The 21925-nt window shown below is 38.9% G+C and overlaps 3 protein-coding genes across 3 annotated transcripts; 1 reads left to right on the top strand and 2 right to left on the bottom strand.

Moving 5' to 3' along the window:
* Nucleotides 1–1912: 1912 nt before the first annotated feature.
* Nucleotides 1913–8436, bottom strand: chrdl2 (chordin-like 2). The gene is made up of 11 exons (XM_078266489.1): nt 8269–8436; nt 7703–7815; nt 7500–7593; nt 7261–7406; nt 5619–5712; nt 5181–5242; nt 4372–4540; nt 4063–4251; nt 3785–3958; nt 3036–3128; nt 1913–2928 (listed from the first exon to the last, which is right to left on the bottom strand). Exons 1-11 carry the CDS (start codon nt 8333–8335, stop codon nt 2795–2797), a joined length of 1335 nt encoding a protein of 444 aa, XP_078122615.1. The 5' UTR covers nt 8336–8436; the 3' UTR covers nt 1913–2794.
* A 1516-nt stretch (nt 8437–9952) lies between these two features.
* On the bottom strand, nt 9953–14168 carry spag7 (sperm associated antigen 7). The gene is made up of 7 exons (XM_078266397.1): nt 14033–14168; nt 12485–12552; nt 11724–11812; nt 11543–11627; nt 11368–11457; nt 10489–10645; nt 9953–10370 (listed from the first exon to the last, which is right to left on the bottom strand). Exons 1-7 carry the CDS (start codon nt 14115–14117, stop codon nt 10255–10257), a joined length of 690 nt encoding a protein of 229 aa, XP_078122523.1. The 5' UTR covers nt 14118–14168; the 3' UTR covers nt 9953–10254.
* A 2168-nt stretch (nt 14169–16336) lies between these two features.
* Nucleotides 16337–17286, top strand: defbl2 (defensin, beta-like 2). The gene is made up of 3 exons (XM_078265968.1): nt 16337–16418; nt 16718–16829; nt 16940–17286. The coding sequence occupies exons 1-3, from the start codon at nt 16361–16363 to the stop codon at nt 16959–16961; spliced, it is 192 nt and encodes a 63-aa protein (XP_078122094.1). The 5' UTR covers nt 16337–16360; the 3' UTR covers nt 16962–17286.
* Nucleotides 17287–21925: the final 4639 nt, after the last annotated feature.

Below are 21925 nucleotides of genomic sequence, written 5' to 3' on the forward strand. Positions count from 1 at the left end.
GGCATTCAAGGGGAGTGCGTCCGTTTCAAAATATTGCTTCATGCCTTTAGTAAGAGACAGACAGAGCTGTCTGGCGCAAAGTGTGAAAGAAACACAATGAGTCATTGTGGAAAGGGAGGGGCAATAGAGAGCACGTCGGGAGATCACAGAGAAGGGAAGCAATATTATTCTGAAGCGCCCACTCAGTCTACCAAATCTGCAGTTTCACACTGACTGAGTCATGGGAATAATTCGACACCTGTTGATCAAACAGGCCCGGGGACAGACTGCACACAGTGCTGCTGAGCAAAAGACTGCTTTCATAGATCATGCTTACAGTACATGGGTATTAGGGAGCTCAGTATTTCCATGACATTGTCTATCGCAGTGTTATTTCAATTTTTGGATTGGAAGTATTATCTACTTCATTAACTGTGTTTTGGAAATACAGATTAGTTTTGTGGCCTACATGTAGATCTAACAGTACAATCTCACCTATTGAAAATATTCCCCACTACAGTAATTAAAAACATAATTAGGGAGTGATCTATAAGGTTTAAGTTTACAATGGGTCCTTTGATGGCCAGGAAACAATGCCAGAATTTTTATTGCACTACTTACTTATTTAGTAAAAAAAAATAAAATACGAGGCATCTCCAATGCTTTAAAAAAACTAGAATTACTCCCTCACGGTTGTATGCCTTCGTCAACCAGTCAAGTGGAAGTTTACATCCATGTATGTCCAGACTCATTTATTTATTATATATACAGTAAAGACTTTAAGGATTTTCATAAAATGTATGAAGTGTATTTTTTGGCGAAATGGAAGTTATCACTATGCACATGCTGTCTTCACTCAGAGAGTGGGGTGGTGGCATCAAGGCTTGGAGATCAACAGTCTCAACAAGCTGTTAAGGAAGGCCGGCTAGGCGATCAGGTTGGAACTGGACAGGGTAGAGACAGTGGCGGAAGCCATCTTGGATAACCCCTCTCCCCCTCTTTACAACGAGCTGTGGCAGATTGGATGTAGAGGATGTAATTTGTTGTGCAGATTGTGAAGCTCCTTCAGGATTTTTTTTGGGATATAAGGATGTATAAATAAAATTGATTTGACTTTGTAAAGCTTTGTTGTTCTTGGTCTGCTGTATGTCTATTAGTGTGTAAGTTCACTGACAGAAACAAAAAAACAGAGTCAAATTCCAACAAGTTGTAGCCATGGCAGTTTGCTTCAAATATGGATGTTGCCGCCAAACAGCTAAAATTCTAAAACGTGAATGCTTCACACACGTCTTCAACTCGGCATCACTGAAGATCAAAACAACCAGCACAGTTTCAAGATCCAATTCAGTATCTGAACAAATGTCTCCCTTTCAGTTTTGGAGTTATTGTGTTGAATAATGGCCAGAAAAGTGTGTTTTTTGCAGAACCTCATGATGTCACAGTGAAGTTGACCTTTGAACTTTTTGATATAAAAAGCCATCACTTCATCATATTATCCTATTAGATATTTGTGTGAAATGTTTTCATTATTAGTCTATGAATTTTTTAGTTACTATATGGCCATAAATATTCTAATCAGTTCGTCCAAGTGGATTTTTGTGCCAAATCTGAAGAAATTCCCTCAAAGCGTTCCTGAGATTCATTCAATATGTGCAATAATAATATTAATGGGGACAAAGGAGTTTGAACTTCTGTTTTTGATTTCCATGCCTCTGATATCATTTCATCTCAGTTTATAAAACAGTTTATCCGGCCTTCCGGAGTTCTATTTAATGGAGCCTTTAGGCGATGATGGTGTTAGGACCGCTCTGCAGCAGCCACATCTTAAGCCTGTCTGAAGTACATATTCCCAGTGTCTTACTGTGTATGGCTCCTTGCAAATGATTCCATTACATGCCATGTCAAGTTATAACTAAAAACAAATCAGACCACGTTTACTGCTGTAAAACACAGAGAAAACTTTATGGGTTAAAATTGTGAGCAGAGGTACAAAGTGCATTCAGCTACATCAACTATGACCACTTTAAAATACAAACATTTCTGGTATGTCGAGTTGTAGAATGTCATTAAGCTATAATAACAAAGAAAATCCTGTGGCTGCATAAAAATAGTTACAATACATCTATATTTTGACATCAGACAGAATTGGGAAGGCTGTTTTCTCACTAACACGTACACGGCTGTGTATTTGCTGGCAGATTGAACCCCAGTGCAATGCCTTGTGCTACTTAATGCAAAAAAAAGAAAAAATTCAGACAGTCAAATGTATATACACAGTAATCATACAGGAACCAATGCACTTTAAATATGGTGACACTTCATGTTGTATTTACAATAAATATGTTGATGGTCATATAACATCTTTAAAACACCCTTCACCTTCTGAACAGAACGTGGCCCTTGCACAACATATTTTACAATACAGATTATTTTCATATGGTTAAAGCAAATGGTGCGTTTGAGAAATACTGATCCCAAAATGTCCTCAATCATTCAATAGATGCACATATTATCATTACTGACTCAACAAGGTTTCAACCCCCAAATGAATAACTGGATACTGAGGTTGACATGACAGTTATCAAACACTGTTATAGCCTGTGTTTTGTAACCTAATGATTTACATAAAAATATGTGATGATTAAAACATGACAGATAACAATGTATCAGTCAATAAACAATATTATAAATGAGTAATTCCACTTGTATTACAGGAATGACACAGGACACCCAAGTGCAACATGTATGAATAAAGTATGTACTGTATGTTATTGGGAATATCATTATAAAAAGAGTGTCAAGGGAGGAAAAGTCATCAGGGTGAACACAGGTCTTCTATCTGCTTGGGATTTAGAAAAGTCACCATCTCTCGTATGCCGTCTTCACAAAGTGTGGTCTGAGGAGCTGTGCTCAGATTTTCTCTCTCCTCTTTAAATTTTCTCCATGTCTCTGGAATAAAAAAAAACTTGAATTAATATAAAATCTAACACCAAAACCAAAATAGTCCTATTAAAATAAGTCAGCAGGATTTCACAAAAAGGAATCATGAAACAAACCTTCATCAAGTGTTGTAAGTAATGTGTAATTTTCTGGATGATCCACAATGTCTTTTCTTTGAACGTCACCAATTTCCATTAATTGTAACACACCTGTATAAATAAAGAACTCAGATGAGAGTCATACATTTGTGCAGCAATAGTTGTCTTATTCGTCTTAAAGGAATAGTTTGACAATTTGGAAAATACTCTTTGTTTTCTTGCATTACGTATACAGGTGTTGTTCGAAACACGTTTGTCTGTGTGTGTGTTTCTTTTAAGCTGGAATTATGTTTCTGCAGAGATAAATAAAACCCAAATTCCTTTGTCTCTGTTTCACGAATGTTAACGTTTCTTGATTTCTTCTATGTTTTCTTTACAGTAAGGTTTGCTAAATGGCACACTGCTTTCTAGTGGACACTTATGTTATATTCAGTCCGTACAAGTAAAAAAGAACAATGTGTGCAAACGTGCGCAAATGACACCGGTGTATGTTCACTTACATGCAGCCTATAGAAGCGTAATTCCAGCTTTAGTTGAGAAGACTTATACCACTCTTATGTCTATACAATAAATACGAAGGTACTACCAAAATCCTTCGACCAGCACTATACTATACAACAACAAAGCATAAAACGTTTGATTTTATAGCGGGCTATATGCTAGATGCTAAAGCTAAGCTAACTGGCTGCTGTCTGTAGCTTCATATCTAACTGACAAATATCAGAGTGGTATTAATCTCAGTTGCCACCAGTAATTACAGTAGTTACCTTCGACAGTCTTCCATACTTGCACTTCAACCTCAGCAGTACTTTGTCTTTCAACAGCAATGATCCTAACTGTGCTGGGTGAGTCAACTTTCAAAGATGAGTCTACTTTATACACCAAGAGGTTATTTTTATATCCAAGATAACACTGGGTCTGGTTACGTTCAGCTTTACTTTCTAAAGAGACAAAACAGACACAAGTTGTGTGCATGGTGTTTATAGCCGAGAAAACATCATGTCAGTATAAACAGTTAATTATGTCATGAGCCATGTTTGACTACCTGCACAAGTCTTGCAGCACTTTCCCGCTGATTTCATAGGATGTGGGCATGGGTACTGGCTGGGACACGTGATGCGTTTGCAGTCCTGGAGGCCATCAGTACAAGTGCACAGGATGCACTCCAGGACCTTCCCCAAAACTGGGTGCCAAATGTCTCCATGAGAGTATGTCTTGCCATTGTATAAGCACGCTGAGAGAAATGGAAAACAGCTGAGCGTTGTGCTACATATGGAAGCGATCATAAAGCTGTGAGGAACATGCCTATAAAATCAAATACCTATACAGGATCTTTGTTTTGACAATGTCTCACCTCTTTGGTGTTTCCTCTGCAACAAAATCTTCACGGTGGTCTCTGAAGCCCCTTTGAGGTTAAGTTTACTGAGGCTCAGGCCTCTGGGAGAAGTCCTGTCTCTGGGTGTAGTGGCACGGTCGGACCGCGCCCTGCTCTGCTCTCCAGAACACTGGTCGACTGAATGCCTCTTTTGTAAACACAGATATTATAAAACACAGTTATCTTTCATCTTTTCAGCTTTTGGATTTACTTGCTTTTCCCCTCAGTGATAGCTGAAGGAGCATCATAGCCCTAAATCATAAACGTGCATTGCCTGGCTCCAGATCTCTGAATCACTTCCCACATCTCAGATTCTTTCAGCAATTCAAATAGAACAACATTGCAATTCAGTCTTATTGTCAGGCCAAGTGGTTTATGAATATTGAGGGTCAATTTGACAGCTTTGTCTTTAATGATTACAGCAATATGGACATTTCAGAAATAATCTGAACAATGTGATGCCAGGTTGAGCAAATCATCCTTACGATGCTCAAGGGAAAACTATTGATTTGCTCGCCCTCTTTCACAGGGAGGTCAAAGTTCAGCGTGAGCTACTGAGCAGCTCCCCTGAAGCTGGTAGTGAACTCAGTGTTATGTTCAAGGACAATATCATCATCAGAGCAGACACTTGCCTGTGAGACCAGTAACTTATAGTTAAGTGCAGCTGCTCAACTGACAACGCCATATTGCTTCCACTACATTTAAATATATTTTCAAAGATAGTCAAGTTTCATGTGAAAGCAATATCTAGGAAATGTTAATTTTATGATAAATCAGCAAGAACATACAACGCCTCTGTTCAGTTGCTGGTTTCCATCCTCAGTTGATGAGGAGCCACTGGTGCCATGATCTAAAAACCAAATAGGAAATAATAACAAGTGTGAGGACAATGTAATTAACACGGAAAATATGACCATAGGGCTGGGCTGTAATTCCGAATGATTGTATGTATCGACTTTTAGTGGAATTGTTTCATAATGTTATGATTGTATTGTGATGTTTTTCTGTGCATTAAAATGGAACATTGCATTGAACATCATTTTGATAATTTTCAGTGTAACTGTGCATCTATTTGCATTTTGTGATATATAATAAAAAATAAAAAAAAACATTCTTATTAATCAGCCAATGCTCAGGCCTAATCTGCGTGTTTTAGTCCTAAAAAATATGATTTCAGGCTGGAAACAGAATAAAGCCATTTTCTCAGCTTAGAGGAGTTTGACTACCTTTACACACCAAACAGCACGTATCTGGGAAAGAGACTGGTGAGGAACAGGTGACTGGTTGGCATGTCTTCAGAGCGCAGAAAATGTTTCCATTCTGAGAAAAGAAAGGGAGGGAAAGTGTCTTATCTTCTTAAATGTCCAAGTATGAGCTCCAGAGAGCAAGACTTAAGTACTCCAATGTTTCTGCAGGCCTCTTGAGACCTGTTTATTTATTTATATTGACTTACATTTATGTCACTCAGAATCATAGAGACAAAGTCCAAACAGCAAATGATCACAGTGTCTTCTGAGAGCTAATGTTCTTGAAAAATACCAAAAATATTCTGCCACACATAGTGGACACACTCAGACACCAGTGGTGCCTGAGCTGCTATGCAAGGTGCCGTCCTGCTCATCTGAGACAATAAGGATTCAGTGTCTTCCATAAGGACACAAATAACTACAAATAGCTCGAAATAATGGACAACTCATGTCTTGTAAAACTTGCTGAGTAATCCATTTTAAAACCTGCAGTAAATCATATTCCCACTGTCTTCTGTGAAACACAGGAAACCAATATCTTAGGAATAAGCAAAGCTGTGAGAATGTTACATTGAAATCAGGGATGAACAGATACTGCAAAGAGAATAGGACAAGTAATTAAGAGATCCATAGAAGCATAGAAGAAGTGTATTAGGATAAACGTGATTTGTACTGCTCTAAATTTTTTACGAGGAATCTTTTTGTGAAGTATATTGTTATGTGTTGTCTCCTTGGAAACATCTGTTAATATACACCACTTAACAACTCATAAAATTAACTTCTCACATCATGCAGCCTTTGAAGAACAACTCCAGGGTGATGTCAATTTTTGCTTCACTTCCACTTTCCTCTCCGATATCTGCCTTAAATTAAAAATGCCATCCAATGTCTTGTGCCGATTACAACCACGCTATGCCTACATACGAACCAAAGCAAGATGCTTTCACCAGCTACAGATTAAATGGAATTTAATGATGCATTTCCACTTTAACTGGATAGCATTAGCAGCAATACTGTAAGTTAGTGGGCAGAAATACTCTTCACGCATATGCAACATTACAAGTACCTCAAAAAACACATCACACACACCCACACACACACACACACACACACAAACATATCTAAAAAATGTCTGTGCATGGAATACGAGATATTATAACATTCATTTAAAGGTGCAGTAGGTAAGACTTATAAAACTAACTTTCTGTCATATTTGCTGAAACTGACCCTATGTTCCAGTAGAACTACATGAAGCAGGTAATTTAAAAAAGAAATCTGGCACCACCTACAGCTTGTAGTGCGATTTGCAAAAATCCACCGCTCCCTGTTCAGATGCACCAATCAGGGCCGGGGGGTGGGGTGTCTAACTGCGTGTCAATCACTGCTCATGCACACGCATTCATTCTCCCTTGTGGGGGGAGGGGCTTAGGAGACCGTTTTGGGCTTTAGCAGAAAGGGGTGGGGGGACTGAGAAGTTGTCAATGTTAAAAAATTTTGGTTAAGCCCTGGTTCTTCACAATCCTACCTACAGCACCTTTAATGTACATCTAGTAATTAAAGAGTTTGTCTTAACTTTGGTGGTAGTGCTTGAATACACTGTTTAATAGGAAAAGAAACTTACAGAGCATGTGCACATAACACATTGATTGCTTTGCTTGGAGGGGAAGAGGTCGAGCTTTGTGAAGGTCTCCCCTGGCTGATAAATACTTCCATTATACCTGCAGGATTTCACTGAAGCTCGCAGCCCTGCAGGGATCCTGGGCTCATCTGAGGAGGACACATCACACAAGACAGCAGTGTCACCCACTAAAACTCTAAAACTCAGAGCTGATATGGTGTTAGGATAGGAGGACAGTCTACCTGTGCATCTTGGACAACACCGCTGAGGCTCAGCTACTGGGTGTTCACATGGCAGAGCAGGACACTTGATTGTGTTACATTTCACATGACCTGTCTAAGAGAGTTTACAAGCACAAAATCCCAAGCACAGACAGTCGAGCAATTTTAATGTAATATTCCTTTAGATGTTTATTTAGAAGTGATAAATACGTGTTCAACGGTACCTCTGTGCAGACACAGCGCATACAGAACATGAATCCGAAGGGCTCTAGGTAGGGATGCCAGCTGTCTCCTGGGCTGTATGTCTTGTCTTTGAAATTACATACCACCCCGGACCCTGGGTGTCAAAAATGAGGATGAGCTACATGTGGCGCAGATGGCCGAACGTCAAAATAAACGCTTTTACATGTGACCTAATACATACATTTTCGTCAAAGCGTCATCAGCCCAAAGTAATGCAAGCCAGAGGAAAACATGGGAAACTGCAAATGAATACCACTGATCCCACTTCAGCACATTAAAACAAACAGAAGTGTAACTTTTGGTAGCTTCTGTGACAGAACGATAGCCTAGGCCTATAAATAAGTTTCACCACAAAACACCAAAGTTACACCAAATGTTTTTAAACGCAAGAGCAATAGAGGATGTTAATCTTAAAATATCCCTTTAGTTTTGGCTGAATCCGAGAAAGCTTTCTTTATCTGAGTAACATTGTCATGCTTCTCCTTATTTTAAGCCCCGCACACGTTTGAAGAGGACAGAATAAGCATCAGCAGGGTTTGGCTCTTACCTTTCCGGGGTTTTAGCTCTGCATCTGCAAACCAAATGATGAAAAAGAAGAAAAACATGGACTTCATTTTTTACATGTGCGTGACTGAGTCTTCAGCGCGCAATGAGTGTGTTTCTGCCGGACAGAAACTGCAGGACTGTGAGACAAGGATACACAAATATATCAAACTGTTCTTTTGGTTGATCTATGGCGCCCCTTTCAGGAGATAAAAGGTAGCGCCAGCTCAGGAATAGGGATGACAGAATATTAACAGCAGAGTAATCGCATGACCCTAAAATACACAAGATATGGTATGGAGTGATTACATTACAGATGTGGAGGAAGTGTTGAGATATTTTACTAAACTATAAGTAGCGATTCCACACTATACAACTCGATCACAACTAAATCCTGCATACTTTTCCTAAAGTGGAAGTACAAAAGTATTGGGAGCTAAATTTACTTAAAATATCAAAAGTAAAAGTACTCATTAGATGACTGGGTGGCCCCTTTCTATCTACTATTAATATTGTTCATTACTACTATTATTATTATTATTACAAATGCATTATGTTGCATTCTAATGTTTTAACTGGACATCATTTTACCAATACTATTAAAAAAAGAAATATATATATATATACACACATAAACATAAATATAAATATTTTATGAGTTAGTTACTATATGTAATATAGATGTAGTGAAGTTAAATATTTGTAGAAGTACATAGTAGCTTAAAATTGAGTAAAAAGTGAAGTACAAGTGCCACTAGAGTAAATGCACTTAGTTATATTGCACCACTGCCAAACAATGACCATACATTACCCTCACCAACATATGTGGGTCTCCTCGTGACAGGAGGGTAGTTGTCAGATATACATCGGTTGATATACTGAACTTTAGGCAAGAGCGTATAGTAGATGACCAGTGAGTGCACTCATGATCAAGTCATTGTGCTATCTTCTATTACTTCCAGTGAAAGTGAAATAATCCCTGAATAATGCTGATTCAACTGTGGTCATTTTTGAGCCTGTATTTTTTAAAACCAGCTAACATTCACAAAGTAGGCCGTGAAGAATTGAGGGCTAACATGCAGACAGACTTAATACTGTTCTCCATTTATTAACACACGGGGGGGATAACAACGTGCAAACATGTTAAAATAGACATCAAGATGCCAAGAAACTTACTTGAAGATATGACAACCAAAAGAGATGTGACCAATATTCCTACAATGATTCTGGTACTCCTGCACCCTATACTGTGATGCCTATTGCAAGCCATCGCCTGGCTTAGTAATAAAGTAGTTTGTTTGGAGTAACAGCTTAATTCAGTGCAGATGTACATCGAAACAAAGAACATCTCAGACTTAATCACAGATTCTTAAAATCCACAAAACTGTATTTTTTAAAATGGGATTCCTCTTGAGATGGAGGAAATGGCATGCTTCCAACTTACCAAAGATTTGAAACAGGTTGAGACTTACAAAAAAACAAACCCAAATGAATCCAAAATAGATAGTATTTTCCCTTTTATAAACTGCATTGGATAATTGGAACACTGACTTTTCAGCCATGAGTGGCCTAAAACTTTGCTTTCAGGATGTCATCCGGCCTGGCCATAGCTCAAAACTGTCAATATTTTAATAAAAAATGTCACTTAAGATATCGGGTGTTTTTAAGTAGCTGAACACCCAGAAACATAAATCAAAACATGTTTCTTATACTGTATAGGGTCCAATCATGTGTGTGAGAATCTTGATAGTTGAAAGAACGTCACAAGCAAATGTTAAAACACATATAGTATAGTAATCCAGCTCCTTGATCAGACACACCTGAGCATCCTCCACTAAACAAGATTTGGATTCAACGACTGTCATACAAGTTACTCTAAATGTCTGAAGTACAAGATATTGCATTATAGGATGAATTAGACCGCTCACACACCCACACCCACGCACACACCCACACACACCAGACAACAGAAAGCAAAAGTGGTGGAGTCTCAAGAACTGCTGCTGTGCGCCCCTGAGTCGTCCTCTTGCTTCTGCCGTTTCTTCGCTCGGATTTCATTCATGGCTTCCTCTATAGAGCGTGTGTCCCTCTTGTTGGCCACCGGCACTGGAAGAAAAAAATACCAAAATATGGAGTGAATAAAGAGGCGGAAGGAGAACTGTTGTTCGGATTGTGTAAGTGAGGCAAAGCAATACAAGTGATCAGTGCAACAACATTTACTCACCACAGCCATAAGCGCTGTTGGCCTCCAGTGTATGTGCTGCATCTTTTGCAGCTGAGGTGCCAATCAGGTGACTGTACTTGTCTCTGTAGTTGGAGTTGGGACATGTTTCTGCCTTCTTTGTCTGACTGGATGCGGTTTCTTCCAATGCAGCCTGTTCCTGCAGTGAAGAGGAAAGAAAAAGTCAGTCACCGATGAATCAACCCCATATACATAGTTAGATATCACCAATGTGAAATGCATTCTAGGAGTTCCTTGGCAGTAAAAATGTAAAACATTTATTTAAATATACCTGCTTCCTCTTAACCTGCCTCACTAGCTTTTACTTCAGTAAATTAAACACATTTCAACATCTCTCCTGAGAGGACAATGGGACTTGTAGCAGTCAACTGTAGATTATGCATATTACTGAATATAAACTTCATGTAAAAGGCAACACAATAATGATATCCTTAGCCAAAGACCATTTGTGGTCAAGGTTATCCAAGTTAAGGCACCATTGTATTTCTTTATGCTCCATTGAAGTGACCTTCTGTGAAGAAATTGGGGTTTCTTTCATGATCATTTTCTCCCTCTATGCTTGTTGAGTCTGCATTGTATTTTGTTAATAAGAGACGAAAACTGACACAATAAATCTTTTACAGTGATTTTGTCCAGCTGCAGCCTTTATGTGGGTAGGACACCATTCAATTCAGACTTGTGAATTGAAAGTGATACAGTGATAGGCCCCCTATTAAGATAGCCGCTGGGACTTTTACGTAAAAGTGAACAGGGTGCTTATTCAGACATGAGAACGACATGTTAACTTTCCATCAGATTAATGTAAAAGGGTGCATGTCTGAAATGGGCCTCAGTGAGAAAAACAAACAAACAGAGTCTTACTTTTAACCTGCGCCGCTGCTCTGCCAGCTTGGGGTCCCACTCCTCTCCTTTGCGATAAGCTTCTAGCTCCTCATCTGATGGAGCAAACTCCTGCCATAGCACAAGGTGGAAATTAGTCACATTTCCCCACATTATTTTAATATCCAACACTGGATTAAAAGCAAAGTATTCAGACCTTCTTGAAAAGCATGACATAACGGCTCTCCTCGTCCTCTCCGAAAGAAAAAGAAGTCAGACCAGCCACTTCTGCAACATCATGCCTATAAGACAGAAAGGAATGGCATGTTAATTGTTGTGAGCATATGATCAAACATGTCATGAGCTTATTATAATTATCTGAAGTAATCACTACTTACAATATACTCCTTTCAATCTTCCCCATAGGATTGTATTTTCGTTTCTGTTGTGAACTGTCTTGAATGAAATCCGACACTTCTTTCTCCATCTAAACGAGAGACAAAGGGAGTCAGTCTGTGTACTTTTAAATGTGATAAATACCGACAGTGGAGAAGGGAGGCCACAGGAGCTCTGTGTTAGAGCAGTGGCCACTTTATTATATAGACTTATACAATCTAATGCAATCCAGTACAACTGTTCTGCCATAAAAGTCTACTTTTAGGGTGCCTGTAATGTTTATGTTGCCATTGTCATAAAGGTGTTAATTCAATTATATGTTTTAGCATTTATGTCACAGTTAAAGGTGGTTTTGTAGTGGACTGCATTATATTGAGGTGTTTCTAATATTCTGTCCCCCATATTTAAATAAAAAAAGGCAAAAAATTACCAATGACTCAATACACTGAAGTCCAGGCCAGCACCAGCTTTAACTATAACCTTGGTAATATACATATAATTGAATCTACACATTTCCAACAATGTCAACAAAAATTATCTATAATTATAAACGCTGTGAGTTGTATTGGGTTGCATTAGATTGTTGTGGTGTACCTAATAAAATGTAGCCTGGATGCCAGCCAAACTTAGCCCCGCCCACAACATTCGAGGTCAGGAAGTTCCACATTCTGACTAGAATCTGAGTATGACCACGTCAGGCTAAATAAAATGGCTACTGAGTGTATATTCAATAGTGTAACAGATGTGACACTTAAGCTCTCACTTTTTTCCTGAACTCGGCTTTCTTTCTTCTCTCATCTTCCTCCATCTTCTTGAGTCTTGCTGCTTGCTCTTAAAAAAAGATATTAAAGAAATTAAAGTTTTCATGTCATGTGGTTTGTTTGTGTCCGATAGCGTTTAAAGTTTCCATTGTAAAACACAGATCACATAGTCTTACAGCTACAACCGGCCTGCTCATATTTTAAAGACTTAAGTCATGAAAAGGCTAATCAAGAGACAGACTTCTTGTAATCCCAAAACCACATTTCCAGAACATTCAGGGAAAGTATACAGTGACTCAAATCCTATTATTTGTTGCATGTGTCTCCAGGCAAACAGCCTCTGATGTTTTATTGCAAGCCATACTCATAACAGTTAATGAAACGGATTTGGTCACTTTTTATCATCGCCGTCTTGTGGTTATGTCTTCACAACAACTTAAAATGAGATGACGTTTGTTTATTTGTAGCAACACTACAATTAGTGTTGCCACAGTGTCACAGTTTTGTGCTGGGCTCTAAATAAGTACAGTTTAACGTGAGATCTGCAAACATGAAAATATTTTAACTAATATTACTTAAGAAGTACTATTAAAATAGATAGGCCTATATATGTAGCCTAACAGAAAAGTAGCTGTTCGTAACTGAAAGTCTCAAAGGTAGCTTTCAGTAACTTTTAAATACACGTGATTTACCATCTATCTATCTATCTATCTATCTATCTATTATTTATCACTACCAATTAACAAATATATGAATAATTATTATGTACACTTTTTTTTTACATTATTCACTTTTGTCTACTTACAAAATGCCCATAACCTGATCTTATAGCAAAGATAATGTTTTTTGAAAAGTAAAAGCTGTACATTAATTGGCAGAGAAATGGTAGCTAAAACTATGACCATGAATGGAAATAATAGGATCTTACAAGAAATTGACATCTAAAAAGGTAGAGCACTATGAATGTTGAGAGGAAACTTATTTTCTATGTCAACATTCCGGAGGCTGCAGATGGACAGTGCTGGTTGTTTACATGGTGCTTAAAGCAGGTTTGTTATGTAACAGTACAGTAACAGCAGCGCCACTTGTATTCTGACTAGCCTCTAGTCTAGCCTCCTAACTTGATCATGGTCTCAGATTTATCCATTCATGAATATGAATAACGTTACACATCCAAGGATTTGGCCAGCAGATATCGCCATTTTGACTGTATCGAATGTTTCAAAACAGTGAACCTTTTTTTTAACACAAGTCATTCTTAGTTCATAGTTATTCAGTGCATCAGAAAGCTTCCGTTTCCCACATCACTAGTCTAGACTGTGACCTCGGGTCTGCGGCAGTCTGCGGACATGCGGGCTGCATGATCCGTTGAGGCGGTGCTAAACCATGGCCACAACAGTGCAAGCTCAACTGGCCAATGGCACCCCCAGAAGTGCTCTCTTCGCCTGTCCTTCTAATTTTTGACACAAATCTAAGTCCCTTATTATATCCATCTGGACTGTTTTAAAGTAACGCAAAACAAGTCCTTATTTAGGCAAAACATAATGTACCTCTAGCCTTTCGTCGGCTTTCCTTGTCGCCGACTGTTGGAGGCTTTTCCATCGAGTTTAAGATTGAGCCTAGGAGGTCCGCCATCTTGGAATGATAGGGCACACGCACAGCACCACTGTTTAGGGGAGGTTCTTTGTTACTACCATAGACAGGCAGGTCGATTTGTTGCTAAAAGTTGCTTAATGGCGTTGTGATGTCATTACGCAAAGACGTAAACTGTATCATTACGTTAACGTTACGTACATTAAGTTTTTTTATGATCATATATATATATATATATATATATATATATATATATATATATATATATATATTTGTTATATATGCTATATATGTAAGCCTATATAAGTTTGCTTATTCATATTTCACGATAACAACAACAAGAACAACAAAGTTGAACAATTACAGCTAGCTCTTAAAGTGCATACTTTTTTTAACCTATAGTAGCCTACCACTAACCAAACAATAGCAGGCTACTCTGAACAGAATGTGTTTAAATGATTTGACCAAAAAAATTTAGCTTGTTGTTTAGTTCATCTTGTTGAAACCATGCATCTAACAATGATTGCTGCTGCTGCCTCTGGCTGGCTATTTAGCTGAGAATTGCAAGAGATTTGCAAATTGTATTAAAATCTCCCAGCATCTTTGCTTTGGGAGCTTTTAATAAAGTGTGCAGATCTTTTGTTTGTCCAATAATAAATATAGGCCTATAATACAGTAAATGCAACACTTTCAATGGGGCTATTTTGCATGAGTACTTTTACTTTTGATACTTTAAGTACAATTTGCTGCTAATACTTATATACTCAAATATCTTTGTTATTATGTACTTACGTAGCAAATGTATCACTCTATATATAGAGACAGAATAGCTTTCTGTACTATTGAAGCCCCACAATGTGATTCACACTGATGAGATGGGTGTACTTTAAGCACACAATTGTATCCAGAGTAACCTTAAATCAACATTCTGTTGGTCATTCTTTGGAAGAAAACTATTTAATTTCTCTTTTTTTGTCATACATACAATATCTAAAAAAAAAAAAAGGAGTGTGCTGCAGTCATGGGATTTGAGATGGGAGAGCTTGAAAAAGTTGTTGTTCTTCTCAGGAAAAGTGCTTTTAAATTTGGCAGGTTGCTAAATGCTCTGATTTATTCCGATGCTGAGCAAGGTAATGCTGCTCGGCTCCTCGTGCTCAGTTGTTTCCTGGTTTTCCCAGGCCTATGATAGCAAAAAGATAAGACTTGGACTGTTAGACTTAAGATTAATCACAGATCTGTGTGTGTGTGTGTGTGTGTGTGTGTGTGTGTGTGTGTGTGTGTGTGTGTGTGTGTGTGTGTGTGTGTGTGTGTGTGCGAGATAGAGAGAGTGAAAGAGAGAGAGAATACGCTCAGCTGTCCACAGTGACAGTGCGTCTTTGAGTTGTGAATGTTTCATCATTTTACAACAGTCATGCCTCACTGTCAATTTAAAGATAAGTCTTATCTCCAGTGTGTGTCTGTGTGTGTGTGTGAGAGAGAGAGAGAGAGAGAGAGAGAGAGAGAGAGAGAGAGAGAGAGAGAGAGAGAGAGAAAGATTAAATAAGCAAACATCTTAATAAACACTAGGGGGCATACTATACAATTATATGTCTATGTCTATCTATGCATCTATGCCTTGTGTTGTTATTGTTTTGTTAACAATCCTCCCCTGTGTCACTGGAGCAGCGTGTTTTGTGCTGTTTGATTGTAGTTTCACAGCATCAGCAATAACACATGAACTTTTGCCATATTCAGATGTGGGCAGAGCAGTGGTTGAACAGAAAACACAGCAGGACAGAATTGTACTGCTTACTGTGTCTAAAACAAATAGATCAGTTAGTATTTCACCTATAATTACAACTTTTGGAGGGCTTGTTCTTTTGAAGGAGTCCTTTGTGGAAGAGCCATATAGGGGTGTATGTAAGTACAAAAGAATGGACCCTTTTTCATTTTGATTCCTCTGATGGTACAGGTAATTTATAGTATCTCAATCCCAGAACAGGTTGTATAATAAAGTATTGTTTTGCACAGAACACTTAACACATACAATTACTGTATGGTTCATTGTAAAATGCCTAAAAGTAATCTTAAATTCTCAAGAAGCTGCAGCTGTGGACTAAACTGAATAAGCTGATAGTCCTGACTTTCAGCCCTCAGACTGCCCTCAGACTGCCATCATTCAACGATACTTTGTTATTGTGATTTGGACAGAGCACGACAGACTCCTCCCCCGTGGGTTGAAATGCTGTATAAATGCAGCATCAGCCTGTCAACAACAGTGTCTGAAAGCTTATTGGTACCTAAACATGAAGGGACTGAGCTTGGTTCTCCTTGTGCTTCTCCTGATGCTCGCAGTCGGGGAGGGTAAGCAATGGATACACCCATTTTCTTCCTGTGCGAGATCAAATCAAGCGACTCATGATATGGCAAATGCTCAAACTACACTGTGCTCATTAGTGGGCTTGTTTGTGTGGCTCTGAGAAGAAGTCAAACAAATTATGTCATCACAACTTGACAGTTTTTGTTAACCATTAAGTAATTGCAAACTTCTTTTTAAGATACATGGATATAATGTGATTAGTTTATAATACAAGTCCACAAGTTACATCAGTATTCATCAGAAATATGGGAAGAATTTCTAATTATTTTATAATTATCTACAGGCAATGATCCAGAAATGCAGTACTGGACATGTGGGTATAGAGGACTCTGCAGACGGTTCTGCTATGCTCAGGAGTACATCGTTGGTCATCACGGTTGCCCTCGAAGATACAGGTAGGCCTGCTAGGATCATAACTGTGCATACATTTAGTTGCAAAGACAGCATAGAAATGATTGCTAATTGTAAGATTATCTTACGCTGTACTGTCTGTACTCATTTTCAGGTGCTGTGCTGTGCGGTCTTAGCATCTGCATGCACCAGTATGAGGGCTGACATCTCCAGCACAGGATGCTGTGATCCTGGTCTACAGACGGCATTATTCTGGACAAACCATTTTGACGTTTCTCTCAATCAACCCATCTTGGACATCTAACACGCTTTTGAAGTGGATTTTATATACAGCTCATTTTACAGCTATTAGGTGTGCAGCTGCAATCCTGCTGCTCATAGATTTGTTTTTTGTTGCTTGAAACCGTGTGTAACTGATCTTGTATCTCACATTTAATAACGTTTTATAATCAATCCTTTGTGAGCAGTCAGTTCGACTCTCTGAAATGCAGTGTTATCAATAAATGCATGGAAATAAATTGACTGATGCTTTGGTTTGTTGCTGTTCAGTTAGGGTAAACATCACTACCATCTTTAATTATATCGTCCCAAATGTAATGCTTAATGCTTTAAGTTTAATATCTAAAATATAGTGTTAACACTAACTCTGCAGCCCATTACCCACTTGGCTTGACCTTATGGAAATAACAGCATGGAAAGCAGTCTGAGCTGAGTCTGGCATGCTTTCGCTCAGCGCTAGTGACAGGACACAATAATGGTCAAGCGACTGACCCAAATAGCTGTGATGGAATAGAGCTTTTCTGAATGAATTATTGTGTCTCTGTGTTTATCTTAATTCACCATTCTGTCTGTCTGGACAACACTGTCTGGAACAGACAGACAACGTCACAATCCACCATTGCAAAGCAAATTCATTGTCATATTGTCTGCCTTTCTTTGTCAAATATCTTTGTTGGTGAACTTTGGCTGCGTTTTATTTCATTTATTTAGGAAGCAATGTGACTATCAGCTGAAAACAAATCCCCCCCTAAGTTTAAGGCAACATCATCACTCGGACAACAAGAAGTCATGATACATTAGTAAATACTGACCTCTAGTAACCAACTGACTATATGATTCAACATTTTATTGTCCATCTAGTTACTGAATGTTGTGCCAGAGTTAACAGAGCCAGGATCTGAAGATGGTTAATGACTGTTCCGGGCTAGTAGGTGTTAAAGGCATGGATGCTGCTATTTGTAAACACGAGCCGCTGTATTGTGCTGCCCTGCATTGTCATCTGAGTGGAATCTTTGTGCTATTCAGACAGTGCAGCGTGACCAAACTACAAAGGGGTAACCCCCCACAAACCTGTTTACACAAGGCTGTCTGTCTTCACAAAGCTGACAGCTTAAAACAGTAAGTTATTACAGGATGGATGTATTTTTTTTAACTGTAACAGTATAGACCGTTGTCACTGTAGATAAACTAGTGTTTGAAAATGCTGCGGGTGCTTTTTACAAGTTGAGAAGAAATCACATAGTGATATTCTAATGCTAGCAACAAACTGTGACCTTTAACACTGCAGCCCAAGTTAAGTACGGGTGCAGTTCCTCAAGTCTGAGTGACTTGTCAAAATAAAATGGTAATTAGAAATTATTTAGATAGGAAATCACAGAGCGGACACTTGACTTTAACAATTGTGTCTGTACTGTTAAGTAAAAGTAGCGTTTTTGTCAAACTGAATGTTAACCTCATAATACTATAGGCCCAATAAACACATGGCATCATTAAGAAATATGTAAACGCATCAAGGATGATTTAAGATGATCTTTGACTTGTTTATATTATCTACATTTACTATTTATCCATATAAACATCATGCACTATAGTTTATTTCTGCTTTGGTGTTGAGAGTCATTCCTAAGACTTGTTTTCAAGTGAACAAAATAAAATGGCCTCCACGTCATTAGATGGAGCAGTGTAAGTTTGCAGTCTGACCAATAAAAAACTTTTTACAACTTCCAGTTCCTCAACTAAGCGACTCAGAAATCCAGACTAGTCCTGTGTCCTGTGTGATTCGGGTAGCTGTTATGCTAAAGTCAGACCACTTTAGATAATATTTTCTTAAAGGACTTTGACCAGTCTCTTGCATTTGAGAGGCATCTGTTGTGGTGCTCCCACCACTATAATCAAGTAGCTAGAGCGATGGCATTATCCAGGTGATGAGCAATACCTGGATTTAATTTGATGTAGTGCTTGACGTTCAGACTAGAGTTTAACTTTTTAGGGTCTATTAAGTGTCATTATACAAGCTCTATGTAGAATGTCATAGCCTTGTGCCATTACAACCATAAAGGCCTGATTGATGGAGCGCTGTAGACAGTAATTTGTCCTATCAAGTTCACTTGCTGATGATCTCTGAAGCTCTGTTAGCGTGATTTATGCTTCTGCGTTAAATCTACGCATTGGCTCACGTGCGTAGAGTGCGTGGAGGCACGGACCTCAGAAGCATAAATCACGCATTAAGATCAATTTCCAAAAGATGATTTTTTTATTCATCTTTTTAGTCAACTTTAGCATGGGTTCATAAACTTATGAGCACCACTGTATATATATCATCTTAAGGATGCCTCTAAGGTCAATCTAGAGTATCATAGCATAGGGTCTGATTCATGTACATGAGATATGTCTGTAAATGAATAAAGATTGTTTGTGGACAAATAATAATGCTTTGTACATTTTTAAATTGAGTATTTCTAACAAATACAGAAAAAAATTAAGATGAATGAATTCTTACTAAATACCATACCACATAACAGAAGTAACACCTGTAAAATGATTTGCAATCCCCGACAATAGCCCTGCAATAAACGTTATCATTTGGATGCTGTTGTATTATAATGTACAGGTTTTGTCGTTTGTGTCCAGACCCTGTTCTCAACATATTAGCGCTTGTGCAGGTTGAGTATTTATATCAACAAAGTCACCTCGGGGTGACCCTAGCCAAGGTATTAAGTTCCGGTGTCACCCCGAGCTCATTCCTTCAGAATCTTCTCGCGGGTTCGCAAGATTCCGAGTGACCAAGAACTCTGGCGGTCATCCAGGATTCATAGAACTGTATTTACATTCGTAACTTTCGTTCTATTTCATCTTTACTGACCACCAGAGGCAGTGTTTCACACTGGATGACTCATACCAACAGAGTAACAGGGAAGCCTGCGTACTCACCACACAAGGATGCAGCAGAGGCCCTCAGCCGGAGAACCACGCCCAATGAATGGGGGGTGGCATCATTCACCCTGCAATAACGTGAGAATGTGCTTGGCGACGCCATGAGGCGCGGCACATATTTCCTCCCAGGGCACACCTCTCCAGTCGTCCACGACGTGGAGACACTCCTGGTAGAGTGACATGTCACTCCAGATGGTAGGGATTGACCACTTGCTCTGTATGCAGAGGCAATGGCCTCCACACAGGGACAGGCGCTGCTTTGAGAGAGCACAGCCTGTCATACGACCACCATAACAGACGAAAAGTTGCTCAGACTGACAGATTCAGATGGTAGTGTCAACACAAACCTTAAGGGCCCGCACTGGGCATAACAGACTTGACCCCTCCTTCTCCAGAAAAAAACGTGCCAAGTGGATAGGCTGATTGAGGCGTAAGCGTGCCAGCATATTAGGGAGGAATGCCATATTAGGTCACAAAGTGACACCAGAGCCATTCAAGTACCACCTCAAACAGGAATCACTCATGAGCAAAGCATGTAGCAGGCCAACACATTCCACGGAAGTGCTGGAAAAGAGAAACGCAGCCTAGGCTGACAACTACCTCAGCTCTGCCTGTGCCAATGTTCAAAGGGAGGCGAGCATAGGGCGTCCAGCACCAGGGGCAGAACCCCTGCAGGAGCCCTTGGGGCGCCCGAGGGACGCAACCCTAGAGCCCCAACCCTAGAGCCCCAGTTAAGAAGCAGGATACCCACAGTGTCATTGTCAACCGCAACATGCTGCGACAAACTTTTACATTGAATGTCAAGTCCGTGTTTTAGTAAAAAATGGTACGATGTCAGTACGTTTTTTTGGACACGTTGTGTGTAGACATCTCTGATTCACCCCAAACAAAGATAAAACCTTACAGTATCTCACAAAATCATGTATTCCATAAGTATGTAATCATGTCAGTGCCATTTAGACAAGTCCAATGGATTTATAGACCTAGAAAACGTGGGGTTAGACACCAAGATTACTTTGCTAGGTCAAATAATGAATAAGTTAGGATATTTTAAGGGCTTACTACCCATCTCGGACGCCATCTTGGAAATGACCCCTTTCTAGTGGTCAAATTTTGGTAAATTTTTAGTATGTTATTAAGGACACTTAATACTACAAACAACAGCTGAGAAACCTTTTGTTAGAATTTTTTTAGGGTTAGGTGTTTTTTTTGTGATATATGCAGCCGCCTAGTCTGCTGCGCAAAGCAGAATAACTAAATTATTAAATAAAACCCATAACAGCTCTTTCTCTCAGCAAAAAGCCAGATGACCAAATGCAGTAATTTTTCTGATCATATTGACTTTTGGTTTCTTTGCAACATTAAAACCTGGACCTGAAGGTTTTCTTAATTTTAATCCATCCTGCACTATAAAATTCATTCCGGTGATATGGTTTAGATTTTTGCTGGCTTTAAGGGCAGACGTACAATTTTGAAGAGCACAGTATTGCGAAATATTGCACAAAATTGTGTTGTACACTACTATAACTTGAGATCTGAGCATTATACATTTGACAAAGTAATATTTCTCACTGCCATTAAACCCTGTTGAAACAAGAGGTGTTATATCTCTTACGCCCGATTTTGTGTGTAATTTCATAAAAATAAACATTACACAACTTTGTGCAACATCTTAAGGGGAGTACAAAAAGGTTTTACGGCACGGTTTATGACCACATGCAATTTCACATCTCCAGCAAAGACATGAGTTAGCTTGGATACCTGGACCTCTGAGTCAGGCTTGTTGGGTTAAAATCTCTAAGATGTTGCTGCTGAGACAGTAAGGTGCAATCTTTCACATTTGTGGCTAGGATTGGACATCGAGAACCAATTCCTACTTGGAATCATTTAAAAAAAAAAATTACGATTCCAGTAGAATCGTTTCTTT

Source organism: Sander vitreus, chromosome 13, assembly GCF_031162955.1.
Source record: "Sander vitreus isolate 19-12246 chromosome 13, sanVit1, whole genome shotgun sequence".
Lineage (NCBI taxonomy): Eukaryota > Metazoa > Chordata > Actinopteri > Perciformes > Percidae > Sander > Sander vitreus.

Bases quoted from the DNA above. Each gene is read 5' to 3' on its own strand.
- chrdl2 (XM_078266489.1), bottom strand. From the start codon at position 8,335: ATGAAGTCCATGTTTTTCTTCTTTTTCATCATTTGGTTTGCAGATGCA. The intron at 7,816-8,268 runs GTAAGAGCCAAA...TTTGACACCCAG, and splicing joins AGAGCTAAAACCCCGGAAAG to GGTCCGGGGTGGTATGTAAT. The intron at 7,407-7,499 runs GTAGACTGTCCT...TGTCCTCCTCAG, and splicing joins GTGTTGTCCAAGATGCACAG to ATGAGCCCAGGATCCCTGCA.
- spag7 (XM_078266397.1), bottom strand. From the start codon at position 14,117: ATGGCGGACCTCCTAGGCTCAATCTTAAACTCGATGGAAAAGCCTCCA. The intron at 11,813-12,484 runs GTGAGAGCTTAA...TCTCTCGTTTAG, and splicing joins AAGCCGAGTTCAGGAAAAAA to ATGGAGAAAGAAGTGTCGGA. The intron at 10,646-11,367 runs GTAAGACTCTGT...TCTTCACTGCAG, and splicing joins AGCAGCGGCGCAGGTTAAAA to GAACAGGCTGCATTGGAAGA.
- defbl2 (XM_078265968.1), top strand. From the start codon at position 16,361: ATGAAGGGACTGAGCTTGGTTCTCCTTGTGCTTCTCCTGATGCTCGCA. The intron at 16,419-16,717 runs GTAAGCAATGGA...AATTATCTACAG, and splicing joins GATGCTCGCAGTCGGGGAGG to GCAATGATCCAGAAATGCAG. The intron at 16,830-16,939 runs GTAGGCCTGCTA...ACTCATTTTCAG, and splicing joins GGTTGCCCTCGAAGATACAG to GTGCTGTGCTGTGCGGTCTT.